The 16,147-nt window shown below is 41.9% G+C and overlaps 1 protein-coding gene and 1 long non-coding RNA gene across 2 annotated transcripts; one reads left to right on the forward strand and one right to left on the reverse strand.

Annotated features, from left to right (window-relative positions):
- Positions 1-4,592: 4,592 nt before the first annotated feature.
- adoa (2-aminoethanethiol (cysteamine) dioxygenase a) lies at positions 4,593-9,177 on the reverse strand. The gene is made up of 2 exons (XM_084938555.1): positions 8,594-9,177; positions 4,593-6,584 (listed from the first exon to the last, which is right to left on the reverse strand). The coding sequence occupies exons 1-2, from the start codon at positions 8,927-8,929 to the stop codon at positions 6,129-6,131; spliced, it is 792 nt and encodes a 263-aa protein (XP_084794681.1). The 5' UTR covers positions 8,930-9,177; the 3' UTR covers positions 4,593-6,128.
- A 39-nt stretch (positions 9,178-9,216) lies between these two features.
- On the forward strand, positions 9,217-15,588 carry LOC146382193 (uncharacterized). Its single transcript, XR_014801225.1, has 4 exons — positions 9,217-9,701; positions 9,819-9,918; positions 9,997-10,041; positions 14,664-15,588. It is a non-coding gene; the product is annotated as an uncharacterized LOC146382193 (long non-coding RNA).
- The last annotated feature ends 559 nt before the right edge of the window (positions 15,589-16,147 follow it).

Genomic DNA, 16,147 nt, shown 5'->3' on the forward strand with positions numbered 1-16,147 from the left:
GAGGGCAGTCAGGAAAAATGGGTGAAGAACTTTTATCACTGAACCTGAAAAGAAAGTGTTAGCCAAAGGACTCAATTTTGCCATTTCTCCTCAACAGCTGTCCATAGTGGACCTCATCACAGCCACAGAAACAGCCATACGGACTGATAAAATATCACAAACAGAAGCAGAGCAAATCAGGATGAAAGTTTCAGCCACCCTCTCCAGTCCCTCCGTCTAACCTCACAGTACAAGAAAAAGAAGGCCGTCGCTTCCCTGAGCAAAGACCACAACATCACCATATTACCAGCTGACAAAGGAAGGTACACCGTGGTTCTAAACACAACGGGTTACCACACAAAGATTACTACACTCCTCAGTGACAACAATACCTACGAAGCCTTAAAGCGAGACCCCACAAGCAGCTACAAAAAGAAAGTTATCACTTGCCTTCAAGACTTTGAAAAGGACAAAACCATTGACCAGCCTACATATCATCACCTATACCCAGGGGATGCCATACTCTGCATTTGCGGACTTCCTAAGATCCATAAAGAAGGTGTCCCACTCAGTTAGCAGCATAAACTCAGCCGCTTACAACATTTCCAAACACCTTGCTGGCATCCTTGCTCCTCTTGTGGGGAACACCCCACACCACATCAAGAACTCCACCGACTTCACTGACAAGGTCCAGAAACTTACCCTGGATCCAGATGAAACCATGGTGTCCTTTGATGTAGTCTCTCTCTTCACTTGCATACCCACCACGGAGGCCGTGGAGACTGTCAGAAAACGACTACAAGAAGACAGCTCATTGGAGGACAGGACCAACTTCACCCCCGATCAGACCTGCACACTGTTAGACCTCTGCCTCACCACCACATACTTCAAATACAACGAGGGTTTCTACAGGCAAAAACATGGCTGTGCCATGGGCTCCCCCGTGTCACCTATTGTAGCCAACCTTTACATGGAGGAAGTGGAAAGGAAGGCTCTTTGCTCTTTCAAAGGAAGAGTACCCAGCCACTGGTACAGATATGTAGACGATACCTGGGTCAAAATCAAGACACAAGAAGTGGAATCCTTCACTGCGCACATTAACGCTGTGGATAAAAACATAGATTTCTCCAGGGAAGACACAAAGGACGACTGTTTGCCTTTCCTGGACTGCGCTGTGCACATTGAAGAGAACGGCAACCTCAACATCGAAGTTTACCGGAAGCCCACACACACGGACCAGTACCTCCTCTTTGACTCCCATCACCCTCTGGAACACAAACTTGGAGTAATCAGGACCCTACACCACCGGGCAGAACATGTTCCCTCTAAGCCTGAAGGGAAAAAGAAGGAACACACACATGTAAAGGAAGCACTTAAAACATGCGGTTATCATAATTGGGCGTTCATAAAGTCAGCAAAGAGGCACAGAAAAGAAGATCAGACACCAGCGAGGGAGGATAAGAAAGACCGACGCAACAACATTGTCATCCCCTATGTTAACAACGTAGTGTATGCTGTACAGTGTAGCGAGGAATGCCCAGACCTCTACAGAGAGACCAAACAGCCACTTCATAAACACATGGCACAACATAGAAGAGCCACCTCCACGGGACAAGACTCGGCAGTCCATCTGCATCTAAAGGTCAAAGGTCACTCTTTCGAGGATGCCAATGTTCGCATGCTGGACAGAGAAGACAGATGGTTTTAAAAAGGAGTAAAAGAAGCATTTATGTCCACTGTGAACGACCATCTTTGAACAGAGGGCGGGGCTTATGACACCAACTGTCTGCCATCTATAATCCAGTTTCGAGATTCTTCCCAGACGCCTTAACGCCCACTCACATCCTGGGCCTTCTGACCTATCACGTGATAAGGTGGGGCCAGGTTTCACAGTGAGCTCACCTGAAACCCTGGCTGATTGTGACCCACACCCGCTTTCACACCTTGGCTCGTGTGATTAGGTAGACGATCATTAGGGGGTCCATGTCCCTCTTGGTGGGGGGGACACTCCCACAGAGCTTAAATGTGGGACTCTCCACCATTTGACCTTAGAACTGAAGAAGCTTTTTGGATGAGAGGTGAAACGTCTTCAAGCAACTTAAAGAAGTCCAGACGCTTTTCTTTCCAAGCTCCTTAGACTACGATGACCTGGATGAGAACCTTCACAGACATTACCTCAGAATCACAACCAATTAAAATATTAATGAAAACATTAAATGAAATATCTATGTAATATTTTTAATTTTTTTTTTTTTTTAAAAAGTAGATCAAGCACAAAATTTCAATAATTATCCACCTGTGTTTACAGCTGCCTAATGGTGCAGTAGACTATGTAAAAATCATTCAAGAAATTTTTACAGGAAACTTTTTACAGGCAGCTACTATTTTATTTATTTTATTTTATTGCTGCCAAAATGGTTTCAGCATTTTCAGGGCGTATGGCTGATAAGTTGCTGGCCTATCTGAGCCTCTGATAGTGTCTCCAACAATCACAGTCACAGTTCAAACCCTCAGTAGCGATTTTTCCCTGGCAGTTGGTAATTTCCTTTGACATTAAACAAAGTGTTTGTGAGATGTGGAAAAAGCAGCAGGAAGGTAACAAGTGAGATGCAGTGTGAATTTTTCACCCACTATTATGACATATAAAAATATGCTAAAAAATCTATATTAATATACTAAAATGCATAAAACCATTATTATTTTTTTATTTTTGTGAAGTGTGCTCCTGTATTTCCAAATAAAAGGCTTTGCTTTAAAAACTGCTTATAAAAGTATAATATATTCAGATTAAACTGAAACACATCATTTGATTCTCCTTCAACAGTTTACAAAACTTCACCCTAATCCAAGAGTGATGTGAACAACAGTTCGATCCCTTTCCTTATTTGGGTTTTAGATTCAGAGTCATAACAACATTAGTCATACTTGTTGGCTTCTTTCTGAACACTTCCTTCAATCGACTTTAACCAAAAAAGGAAACAACTGCTCAATAAACATTTTATAAGTCAGAGATGCCAATACAAACGATTCTTTTTCTCTTTTAATCTCCAATCGCTTCTAAAGTCTCCTCATGGGAGATGCTATATCTGTTTTCTGAGATATAACTTGACAGTGGCTAGGTGACACTGTTAATCGGTTAACGGTTTCATCCTTACAAGTTGTCAAGTTGTTAAATTGTCTGTTGAATGTGTGCGTGTTTCAGTTACTATCGATAAACCAGTTCATCTTTTTATTTATAACATGGATATATCTCCGATCACAGGGGACTAGTTTTACAGTAACCTCTTCTTTAGAGGCTCTTGTCTCCGTTTTAGTCTTTTAGAAACTTTTGTTTGCTCTGTTATGTTTTAATATTTATGTTAATAGTAATTAAGGACAAAGCTTTTTAGTTTACACAATGGGGCTCTTGGGCTCTAAGTGCACAGAGAAATATTCCACTGCTTTGTGTTCAGATTACGTCAGTGAAGCTACTGACTATAGCAAAAAAAAGTGATCGTTTATTAGACACAAAGTAACCTTTAGCCTTTTGGTAATCTGTACACCATATTACTGTTACTGTCAGCTCCAGGAGTACGACGAGGAGTACAAGACACTGATCCAAGATTTTCTTGAACGCTGTGAATCCAACTACTTGCATTTTAACACCAACAAAACCAGAGAGTTAGTGATGGACTTCGGGGGCTGCGTAGAGAAGAGGGACACTTTGAATCTGGACAGAATGGTGAGGAAGGCAGCCTCCTCTGTTTGCATAGCGCTGAAGAGCCTAACAGACCAGCGGGCAGTAAGCAGAGTGGAGCAGCATCACTAACAGCCTGCAGTTGGTTTCCTGCTCCACGGACAGACCAAGGAGATCATTCCTCCCACAGGGCACGCGACTCGTTAACGCCAGTGGGTGGGTGTAGAGACTTTAACATTACTGTCAGCATTTCTCACTGTTCCACAGTCTAATGCACACTGTACACTGTTCACCATGCACCTTTATCAAAAGGTTGTCTATAGTGGACTTTTAAATTTGTAACTTTATATTAAAATATAGAAACATTCTATTTATTGGTGTTTATTATTATATGTCTATAATATTTGTGGATATTGCTGGAATGTAGAATCTGTGTAGTGCTCTCAGTGTAAGGTTGGCTGTCACGAAGAACAAAAAGGGAAACAAAAATGGTGTTTTATCTCCCACTGTTCCCAACGCGGGTCATCTCATCGCTCATTTTTCTCTTATTGTAGGGCTTTAACTTACAATTTAAGCACCGTTAGGCAACTGTTGTTATGATTTTGTGCGACATAATTAAACCTCAGAATCATGGGATGACAGAGAACAAAAAGGCATCCAAAGAAAAAATATCCTTCAAAGAGTCTGGAGAACTATTCCTGAAGACTACTCAAAGAAATTACTAGAACGCTTCGCTAGAAGAGTTCAGACCATGATGAAGAATAAAGGTGATTATTTTTGTTTATACACTGTATTTCTATTTATTTTCCATATGCTTCTACTTTCCCTGGCAGAATAAGAAAAATCAGGAGTGGCTTGTGAATATTGCAAAATACTGTACGTGTCACGTCCGCAGTGGCAGACAAGTGGAGGTTGGAAGTAGGACCCAAGAAGCAACTTTTGATGCGAGTGAGCTTTATTTTAAGAGGTAGGAGAAAACAAACAGAAACAGCAAGGCGAGAATAAAACTAACAAAACAAACCTGAAGCCAAAAACAGAGATGCAGGGAGATACGGAGGGAAAACATACGCTGAAGGCGGGAGATCACACAGGCGAACCAGCAACTAACAGAGGCAAACACAAGGCTTAAATACACAGAGGGATAACGAGGGAATGAGACACAGAAGGAGGACACACCTGGGAGTGATTGACAAGACGAGACAGGAAGCAAAACTCAATACATTTACATAGGACACAGACTTTCAAAGTAAAACAGGAAACATAACTTGACTAGGAGGGAACAGCAACCATGGAACACAGAAACAGAAACCAAAAACTAGAAAAGATAAACAATGACAAAAGTTCAATAATGATACAAAAACTCAAAACACCTGGTCACTGACCCAGGACCATGACAGTACGGGTTTCTGCAGGCATTCTGGAAAATACACTATGTTGATTGGGTCAAAACGGCCCATCAACAGCTGACAGCATTTTCACTCAGGATCAGCACTGCAGACTACACTCTGACTGTCAGCGGTGCAGGTCACTGACAGGGCCAGGCAGGTTTCTGCTGAGTAACTTAGCACCCACCCTCCTCCCAAAATATTGTAACTTTTGTCAGATTTTAAACTCTATTAACGATAAAAGACATTTTTTATTTGTGAGCATCTTCATCTGTTTTATTGCTCCACATACATTCATCATCAAAGTAACAGCATCATGGTCATACTGACATAAATGTGTGTGGAGTCAAATGTAACCGCAGGGAATTCCAGACATAAGCTCAGGTGACATACGTAGGATACACGTCAAAGACAGTGAAAATGGTTAAAATATTAAAGTTATCCAATACATCTTCCATTTCCAGCACTTAGCCATAGCCATCTTTGTAAAAACGGCTTTTTTCTTTCCTCTAATAACTGACCAAACCTGTTTAGGAAGCATGTCATGGATAAGTGAAAAGAATAAAAAGAAAGCGTAAATATAATGTGTGCAGTGAGTGGGTACATGGCCTTCTTCATAAGTGTACATTCATTATTCACATATAAGGCAGACAGGAGTGCTGCAGGCTTTGGCAATGTGGAGGCTCTCTGCAGCAGAGACCAACAACAAGGAGCACAGCAGAGATCCTAATGATACCCCACCGTTCACAAAGTGTTGCTAATAACATTCATCAGTGTACACGGCAACATAATGATCTGAAGGAAAACACCATATTAGGAATGAGAATTCCCCGGGATAACACTTCCCAATACCACAGGGATATTTGTGGAAGGCTGTTCAGTTGTCCTTATTCCAAGAGGGCTTTAAGTCAGTTTAAGCCTGTGTATACCTCTGCACTAATATATTATCCTTAACCAAGAGCAAGGCAGTCAGTCCAGGTAACTTCCAGGTGATTATGACTCAATTTTTGGTTTTCCTTCTGGAAGATGGCAGAACAAACAAGTCTGTAATACTTTGTAGTGTATTTCCTTTCGAGCACAGGCTTCTATTACACAGAGACTGCAGGCCCTGGGTATGATTCCCCACCACACCAGAAATCCTCCGGCTGAGGGATTTCTAAGAGCCACACCTCCTCTTCCTTCCCCTTCTCTCCCTGCTGTTCCTGGTGACCTTTTGCATCAGTTTCATCTTCTAGTGCACTTTGCAGGACTTTGTAATAGTGACAGTCTCGCCCATCATCTGAATTGTACGGAGGAGCCAGGATGTCCAGGAAGGCGGCGGGCCCATCGACTGCGTAGATCTGGTGAAGGTTATCCCGCACAGGAGTGAGGAGACATGGCCCGCTGTTCTCTGAGTACTCAACCACTGAGCGGAGCACGGCACGCCACACGGAGGTCATCTGCAGTGGGGGTACCGGGGGGTCAAATACGGGTGGGACTGTGGTTACAGCCAGGTTTTGCTCCAGCTTGTCAAAGCAGCGGACGTTCACCTTTCCATAGAGAACCTGGACCACAGGACAGGAAAAAGATAGCAAGAATGGAAACTAGTTACTTGCTGACAAAGAGATATGCAAATAGCTTTAGCCAGAAGTTAAGAACATTCAGCTCCTGGATAGCCTTCCTAAAGCCCCGACCTTAACAATGTGGGGACTGTACTTAAAAGCCAGGTCCATGCTGGGAATCCAACCAGTTTAAAATAACTATTCATGTAACTATTATAACTGTTTTGTCACATGTGTGAACAGAAGCTCATACTGTACAGGTGAGACAGCTAATTGTAATCAATTACATGTATTAGGTCATTTTTACATGTACTCAGTTATTTTGATTACTTTGGCTGGAATGGATCCGTGTGCAGCCGTGTTTTTGTCCTTACTGCTTCTATGGGTACAGGGTACAAGGTCAGTAGCAGCCAGGTGCTCCTGCGTGTGCACACCTCTATACATGCAGACAGTTTGGCAGTATATTAGTCTGGAGCATTCAGATGTGCATTAATAACACAATCTTCCTGGGAGTGGATGTCCCACTAAATTTACTCCAAGATCAGACGATGCAATCCTCAGAGAAAGTGCAAAAATCCCAAGAGAAACATCTCGGCTTCTACAGGCCTGCGTTAATATGTTAAATGCTAGTTCATGACAGTACAATTAGATAGACTGAACAAGTATTGACTAATTCTAAGAGTTGCCAGGAGAAAGCCCCATCTCGCTATTATGAAAATGTCAGCACATCTGAACACACCACACGATGTCTGGAACAACATCCTTTGGACAGATAAGACCAAAACGGAGATGTTCAGCTATAAGATAAACCACCACACTGGAGAAAACCAAAGACACCACATCAGCACCTCATACCAACTGTGGTGGAGAGCTGATCATTGGTTTTGCAGGCACAGGAGCTGAACAACTTGCAATTGGCTTTTTTGGTTTAAAAGCGTTTATAACAAACAAATTAGTGCACTCTGACACAACAAGCAACAGCTACTTTTGGCTGCTCCCTTATTCACAAATATTTGATTTGGTAGATTTGTACAGCAGATGCTGATTTTTGTCTCCTACCAAATACCTCAAAATGTTAAAGTAATACATTATGATTTTTCTCCTTCCACACGATGTATGTCTGCATACAGTAGATACACAGTCTGTGTAAAATATCATTTATTACAGTGTCTGTATGACGCAATTTTGGTGAAGCTTTAGCTATCAGACAGATAGCTCTAGCTGTGCTTTGGTTGCACCGAGGTCCTCTGGCTGCAAAATCAGATATGTTGTGTTTTGTTTTCACTGAACGTAGCACTGTGCATTCCAGCAGACATCACTACTTTAGCCTAGTCTGTCCAAAGGACATTGTGGTTTATTCACACACGACTTATCTGTAGTGCCATGTTCTCTGGCAATCATACAAAAAAGCCACACTTTTCCCCAATTGTACTGACATGAACTGTAGCATATAACTTATTAACTGAGGCCTGTACAATCTGAGATGGAGCTCTTGGGTTTTTCACTCCTCTGAGCTTTGCATGGTCTGACTATGAGGTGAACTTGTGTGTTAGTGCACACCTGAATGCTCCAGACCGGCAGAAGAGCAAAACGTCTGCTTGTATATAGGTGATCACACTCACCAAATCTGAAGTCTGACCTGGAAGAGCTTTGGCTCCAGCACCAGATGTATTTCTTTCTGTCAGTAAAATACTTCCATTTCTATGTTCCTTGTTACAAATGCTGTGTGACACAGCCACCAATAACATTTCTTTATAATAGGCCCACAACTAACTGTATCAGAAAGGCACCAAACGGTGTAACGCAGCATCCATGTTGGAAAAAGGACATAAATGACTCCACCCATCAAGTATTTAAAGGTGTGGGCTAACCATAGTTATTTAGCCTGCTGACCCTACGCGAGTTCGAGTGGAAAGTTAAAGGTATGTTACGCACACGTCCAACTAGTTAAGACTGTTTAGCTTCAACTAGTTAGCTTAAATGAAGTTAGCTGAACACAGAGGTGTAAAAACCTTGAGCATCCCGTTCATCCCCGGGTGATCGTGGAGCGGTATGGACGCGCCGCTCCTCAGCAGGAACACACCCATACTGAACACCTCTGTCTCGCAAATGTGCATGTAGGTGACCGGGGGGCTCTGGAGCTCCGCTGCCCCGGAGCTCGAGTTGGTTTTCCGAGGAGCAATTTTCACGTCGGAAGCCCTGACGGCAGTTACTAAGGAGATTAGCCCATTAAGTTTGTCCTCAGCGCCTTTATTGCCGCTGTTGGCAGACGACTGCAAGCCTCTGAATGTCGTATAGGCTTGTTTTGCTATTTTCTGGATGAGAGGAGTTTTGTTGTCTCGTGGCATGCTGTCCCCAAAATTAAAAAAGCAAAGAACTTATCGGCGTCTCTCTGCCAGGATTTCCACCACCTTTGTTGAAGTGCCACATAAATCCTACAGTGTGAGCAGATGTACTGTAGGCTCGGCCAGTTCAAAAAGTGCGACTTTTATCAAACAAACAAACGCAATTCATAGTGAAAATGTCTGATTTGAAGCCCAGATCAGAGCCTCCCTCCAGTCATTCTCCGCGGTGTCGCCTCCTCATCCTCGCTCAAAGAGCCTGCGCACGAAGCAACAAGCAGCGTGGGATGTGAAGTTTAACCTGAAAACTTTATCGTGGTCTTCTTCGCGTTAACGCGAGCAATGAATCACTGCGTCATCGGATCCTGTTTAATACACACCTTTGTGCAACTGTGGAAGACTGGCGGGTGTACAAATGAGCCAGAAACAATAAAGAACAGCTCCGTCTGTCAGTGACACTACATTTCCCAGAGGTCCCGAGGACGCAGCCGAGTTTGTAGAGGGGAAGGCCAGACAGGCCACTGAACTCTCTGTGGCCCTCCCCCGCATCACATCCTCCATCTCCGTTTCTTTCCTTGTGCTAAGGCTTTCTTTTCTCTTTAACTTTTCACACCCACCCACGCCCACACACACCACGACCATAAGGATTTTACACAACAGATGTGTGAAGCTTTGCCATTTTTTGACATAAAGCACTAACAGTGAAATGCACCTGTAGAGGCTTCAAGCAGATAGGATGAGGGTTTCTGCATTTCTGACCCAATGTTTCGAGCTGTCTGTGAGTGTGTGATTCCTTATTATATCCTCTGTTTGTTGTCTGTTTATATTTTGGATCTTCTTAATGGTTTTATAATATTCAGTTTTGGTCCTCTTTGTCGTCCCCCTCTGTCTCCAGGGTCCTAATCCTGCCATTCACAGTCCTAATGACAGAGGCCTCCGTTCCTCATGTGGTCCCTTGGGAAAGTTAATTGGCCACCCCTGCTTCAGAGTGACAGGTCATTGCACGTCAGTACAAAGAGAACTATGAATGAATGGTTTGATCAGGATTAAAATCATGCGACTCATATTTTCAGGTCTTACAGAGGGACAGTGCTCTGCGCCACCAATCAAAACACCAAGTGAGAGAATATTTTGAAAGAATGCTGTTTATTGTTAAAATATTCCAGGATCCATGTGGCAAGGTGATGCTCCACACTTGTGTAATACAGCCTGCCATTTAGGGTTGTGAGCACAACTCCATGCAAAGTAGCTAAACATTTTTTTTTACTTATTTATTTATTTTGTTTTAGTTTTTTGTTTGGTTTTTTATGGGGGGAGGGGGATGTCATATTCAGTGTAAATGTACTTATTATATTTTGCACACTAAGCACACTAGTGAAGACAGGGTAATGTGTTTAAAATAGGCTGGATAAAGTCAATGTAAATTTGAATGGTATATGATATTTTATATAAAAGGACAGAAAAGAAAGGCATAAACTGAAAGCGACAGGATGTCAGTTCTAATACAAATACAAAAACATAATGATATGAAAATGCAAAAAAAAGTATTTTGCTCATCTATCCACACACACACACACACACACAGAGCCTAAGAGTTGACCATTTTGTTGTTGTGGTTTTTCTCTCTAGTATCAAAGGATTACTACAGTCAAGGAAATAATAAATGCATTAATTATGACTTAAACTGGAGCAGAGCATTAAAAAAAGAAAAACCTAGAGAAGCCCAAATTGGATCTTTGCTGGTAATGCTTTAAAGTCACAGCTAGTGTTAACTACTAAATCACAGATGCTTTGTGTGTACGATGTGACCCACATGAAGGCCTTAACCAGTCAAGCCAGTCTCCTTACCCACGGCACCATTACAGTACTGTTACAGTGCCATAATTAGGCTGCCTTGCTGCTAGCTCACAACAACCTGTTTCTCAAGCTTTTCTTGCAGACGTTTTATCTTTTCTTCATGTTTTTATATTGTCTGCTTTCATCATCACCTTTCCTTTTGTGCCACTCTGTATCAGCTAGTTTGTTAGCTAAAGTGTGCAGTGGAATCTGTCAAACTGAAATCTGCACCAAACATAGAAGCTTGGATGACAACATAAAGACGTTTCAAATTCACTTCATAATATTTAGCAGTAAAGGTACATCCAAGACATGTAGGCTGTTAGGTTTGGTAATCTCAGTCTCTTCCCACATAGCAATATTGGTATGGCCTGGATCTGGCCCACACAATGTGCTTACACATGGCCCACATACTGCAAAGAATGACAGCCCTTTGGTGGCCCAGATCAGGTTTGCCAGAGGTGGCCCACACATGGGCCAGCACAAGGCCAGTTGCAGACACACTGCTGGCCCTGTGCTGGCCCAGAACAGTTTCAGCTCTGGCCCCAGATGTCAGCCTAATGTGTACCTTAATCAAGCCATGTAATAACAACATGTGACTAAACTCTGTTCAGACGGTGAATGGACTGATTCTTATATAGCACTTCTCTACTCTCCCAGATTACTCAAAGTGCTCTATACAACATGCCACATTCACCCAATCACACACTTTCTGCTAACTACATTCAGACACATTCACACTCTTGACATGCAGACTGGAGGAGCCAGGAATCAAATCACTAACCTTCCGATCAGTCGGTGACCTGCTCTACCTCCTGAGCTACAGCCATCCACTGGCAACGTTGAGTAAACCCTCATTAGGTTTTGGATAAAGTGTACACTCACAAACCTGTCAAACTTGCATTTGAAACGTTGGCTACCATAGCAGTACAGTATTGCAACATGGCATTTGGGTCTTCTAACTAAAATAGCAAAATAGGAACATAAATAGTGCCATCATTGCCAGACCTGGACACATCTGGTTGACATACACTCTGCCATGACACCAGTCAGTCAGAAGTACCAGCTTGATGCCGGATCCAGGCCAGACCTTGTTTTCTACGAGCCTGGACCACATAAACCAAACCACAATCGAGCCAGATGTGGCATGCCATCACATAGACAGTGCCATCTATGCCAGGCCTGGCCCATATCTGAATGACATACGTCTTATCATGCCAGAAGTCAGCCAGCAGTGCAGGCTTGATACCAGATCTGGGCCAGACCTGCTTGATATGTGGGTTGTGTCTGTTCCTTGTAGGTGATGTGGTCCTGTGACCTCCAGTTTGCACTGGGAGATTTGCTGCTGAGTATGAAGTGGCTGGGATGTGAATGTGAATTTTCAAATTAATGGATTTCAGATAGAAAAGCATAGATTCTTCACTGGATTATGGAGATTGCTGCTTGAAGTCGGAGACCTTCAGTCTCTTGTTCAGAAATGAGGAAAGAATAAAACCGGAGGTTGGTGGAGAGATTGGTGCAGTATTTCCAGTAATGTGGACGCTGTATAGGACTGTTGAGAGAGGGAGCTAAATCACAAGGCTGCTGATTTAGTGTTATCTACACTGCTACCCTCTCCAAGCTGTGAGTAGGGATCAGAAAATGGGCTTCCTTAAAAGAGTGTCTGGGTTTACCCTTTGGGATAAGGTGAGGAGCTCAGAGTAGATCTGCTGCTGCTCTGCTTCAGAACGAGCCAGCAGAGCTGTTTGGGACATGGAAGGAATTCTTCCAGAAAGGAATTCAGGGCATCTCTTCTTGGATGGATGAATATTTGCTACTATAGGAATATATATAGAATATAAATGTTATAAAACCTCTAACGTTACAGGAGATGATACACTAATTAGCAACTTTGTGTCTGACTTGGAATCACAATAGAAAGATTAATGCAATAGCACAGGTTCAAATGAACTAGTATTTTTCTTTAATCTTTTGACAAACTTAATATTGATACTTTTAAGAAATGAACAAATATTGCAGCTAGTACTCATTTTACCGTCCAGAATATAAGTTGCATAAAACAATATTGAGTTATGTGTTCACCGAGGACAAAGCAGCAAAGACCCGTGTTTGTTTGAGATCTTATTTGCATTTGGTGCTGGTACGCACACATAAAGCCAACATTATTCCCTGGCTGTTTAAAATGTGCATGACTGACATTGCAGAGAAGTCAAGTAAGCTTCATCATGCCGTTGCCAGAGTCGCAGCCAAGGACCTGAATGAAGCAAGTGATTCTCTCGCTATCTGCTTTTTGCATCGCAAAAAATGCATGTTTGAAGATGCATATATAATGTTTATATGTGGACGCTGACATATGTAAGGGTGAAAATCAACAGTATACTAAATACACTGAATAAGGTTTTGAAAACACAGCACACGCACACACACACACACACACACACACATTCCTCTGTCCTCTGGAATCAGCATATTGGGACAATGAGACAATGATAACAGCTGCTTATGGATCACTTAGTGGCCTTTGTATTCAGTCAATACACAGCCTGTTCTCTGTCATCAGAGTTGTCATTATTTTGCGATGTGTTCCACTGTGAAGCATATGAGGAGTCTTTCATTTGTTGGCCCCTGTGGCCTCAGTGAATCAGGCCATCATTGAGAAAGAAGTGAACTCTGTTGTTCATAATAAAATGCTAACAACTTGGGCCAAACATGAAAATTCATTAGCTTGCTGGAAAAAATGTCTGCATATCTTACAGAAAAAGACAATGCAATGCTAATGTTTGTTCTTTCCAGCAAAAAGACGTCTCTTTAGACCAAGCTTTTCTGGGGATTTTGTTCATCCATCAGCGAACTGTGAGAGGCAAGAGATGAACATGTTTATATATACCAAACGATGCACAATTGTATTATTTGGGCTTTTGAATTTGGGTTTTATTTGGGCTCAAATCAGCAAAATACACACTGTCAGTTATAGACATGATATAGAGTGGTTATTGTTTTTACCCCTTTAAAAAATCTGCAGCTAATACTCACAATTTCAAACTGAGAGCAGAAATTACAAATACAATTACTACAGCAAGCACAGTTCCTGACGTTTAAAACAGTCATCTAAAGGGACACATACTTGTTGAATCATGTGCACCAATCAGTCAATAAAATGCCTCCAACCTGTTCATTTCTTTAGGTAAAAATAGATGCATGCGCCATGAGCAAACAAATGAAAACAAGCAAATCAAACATTTTTGGTTTTATAAAGCGGTTAACATGCAGGAAAAATTTCTGCTGACGTGTTGGTAAGAAGTATGAAAGGTCCTGTTAGAAATAAATACTCAACCTAAACATTCGCTGTGATTGCATATTGACCGTATGGTGAAACACAAGCTTAAAAATGGACTCGGATACAACTGTAAATTGGTGCATTGACCGAAATCCCAAGTGTTTAAAGACTGGGGAAGGAAATTCAACAGGATTTCTCTCCGGAAATCAGAAAAAGGGCTCTAACAGTGCAATACAGGGTAATACTTACCACTACTATACTTTACTGGTCCTGTGCTAACTATAAGCAGGGCTGAGACGGTATGCAGGATATTCCACCGTGTGGTGCACTCCAAGAAAATCATACAGTCTTGACTCGCTGGATTTAGGGCCACTTAGTTGAAAGAGTCTATGCAAATGATCCTTTGATGAAACATTTCTATCCAGAGGACAAGAGGACAAGAGGGCTCATTGAACCGTGTAATGAGGATCAAAATGATGGAAATCATGGCTGTGGCCTTTAAAGTCACCACATCTCAACACCTGTGGGAGATTTTAGGCCAGTGTGTTAGATAGTGCTCTAAGCGTCATCATCAAAACAGCAAATGATGGAATATTCTTTGTTTATGTTTGTGTTTCATCGCTCCAGAGACCTGGAGAAGCCGTGGATAGTGGAGGACGAGCTATGGGTGCACGAGTGGCTCAGAACCTTTCGCTTGCTTTGTTACCTGTGTGCATTTATGTCACTACGTTTGAAAATTTAAAAAAAGAATTGTTAGAATGGTTGTTGTTGTATTTTTAACATGACAGGTTTGATAATCTCTTCACATCCAGATAAACTGGTTCAGTCAAACTGTTTCACAGCAGCAGGTTAATAAAGGTTTGTACTGTCTCATCTATCAACCTCTTTCTTTATGTCTCTGATTCTTCGGCTGTAGACCTCGACCAAACAGCTGAGATGTACCTTTCCATGAATAATGACATGAAAAGGTACTCGCTGAGAGAGACATACACAAAACACACAAGCAGGTTAAATGCTTCTGTATCTGCTGTAAATTATTTAGTAATTATTAGTTCAACATTAGGTAGAGGGCAGAGGGGAGGCAGTCACATGGCAGGAGCTCATAGTGTGGGCTGCCCACACTAAGCAGAGTCTAGCAGGACTGAAGCATACTGACTAACATTTTACCAATACCTGGATCAACCCTTGTAATCCACACATGCACAGAAGTCAAACCACAGATGTCCATAAATTAAGTTGTGCAAGAATGAGAAATGACACAGGGACATTAAACACACGGACATTTATTTATTACTTTATACAAATGTTGGTGATGACAGTTCATGACAGCTTCTGTATGGAGAAACCAGTCCCATCATTGCTCATGACTTTGACCCACTCACCACACAAACAATCTATAGATCCCGAATGCTCCGTGGATCCTTCCCACAGATTCGGCTCAGGTGATTGGCTGGGCCGTTCCAGCAGCTTTACTTGATTTCTCTGAAACCAACAGTTTCCATTGGCTGTGTTTGTGATCATGGTCTTGCTGAAACATCCATCCTTGTTTCATCTTCATTGTCAGGAGCACTGTTAAAAACATATTTACTTAAAAATTGGTGATGGATTTGATACTTATTTAAGCTGCTGTACTTGTATTTCATGTGGTATAGTTAAATAATTACAGATCAGTGAATAACGATGCATATTTAAATGCAACAATGGAGTGTAAGTTACCATATATGTATATTATAATCAAAACACATGTATTATAAGTTATATAGGTGTAGGAATTAACAAGCATTTGCCTCCTCCTACTCTACATAGGATATATTCATGTGAATGTGATCGTTTTCTTTGATTTCATGTTCATTTGCAATTTCATGCTCAACATTTTTTACTTATATGTCAAAATAAAGATTTGATTGAGAATCATTTTATTCAGGTTTTCCTCAGGTTTGAATGGGTTCCCTCTCTCACGCTGAGATTTCTGATAATAAAACAGGTTCTATGAGTTCATCCTGTCCTGTATGGTGTTTCCTTATTATAAATAATGTGCCAGGAAACAAAGCTGTGCTGGCTCACAGTGGATAAGAGAGTCAGTGATACAGTGGTACTTCACTTATTTCAGC

This window comes from Perissodus microlepis, chromosome 8 (genome assembly GCF_051167445.1).
Source record: "Perissodus microlepis isolate ML-2025 ecotype Zambia chromosome 8, ASM5116744v1, whole genome shotgun sequence".
Taxonomy (NCBI): Eukaryota; Metazoa; Chordata; class Actinopteri; order Cichliformes; family Cichlidae; genus Perissodus; species Perissodus microlepis.

Excerpts from the sequence above, each read along its gene's own strand:
- adoa (XM_084938555.1), bottom strand. The coding sequence starts at position 8,929 with ATGCCACGAGACAACAAAACTCCTCTCATCCAGAAAATAGCAAAACAA. Across the intron at positions 6,585-8,593 it reads GGATGAACGGGATGCTCAAG|GTTCTCTATGGAAAGGTGAA; the intron begins GTTTTTACACCT and ends CCTGTGGTCCAG.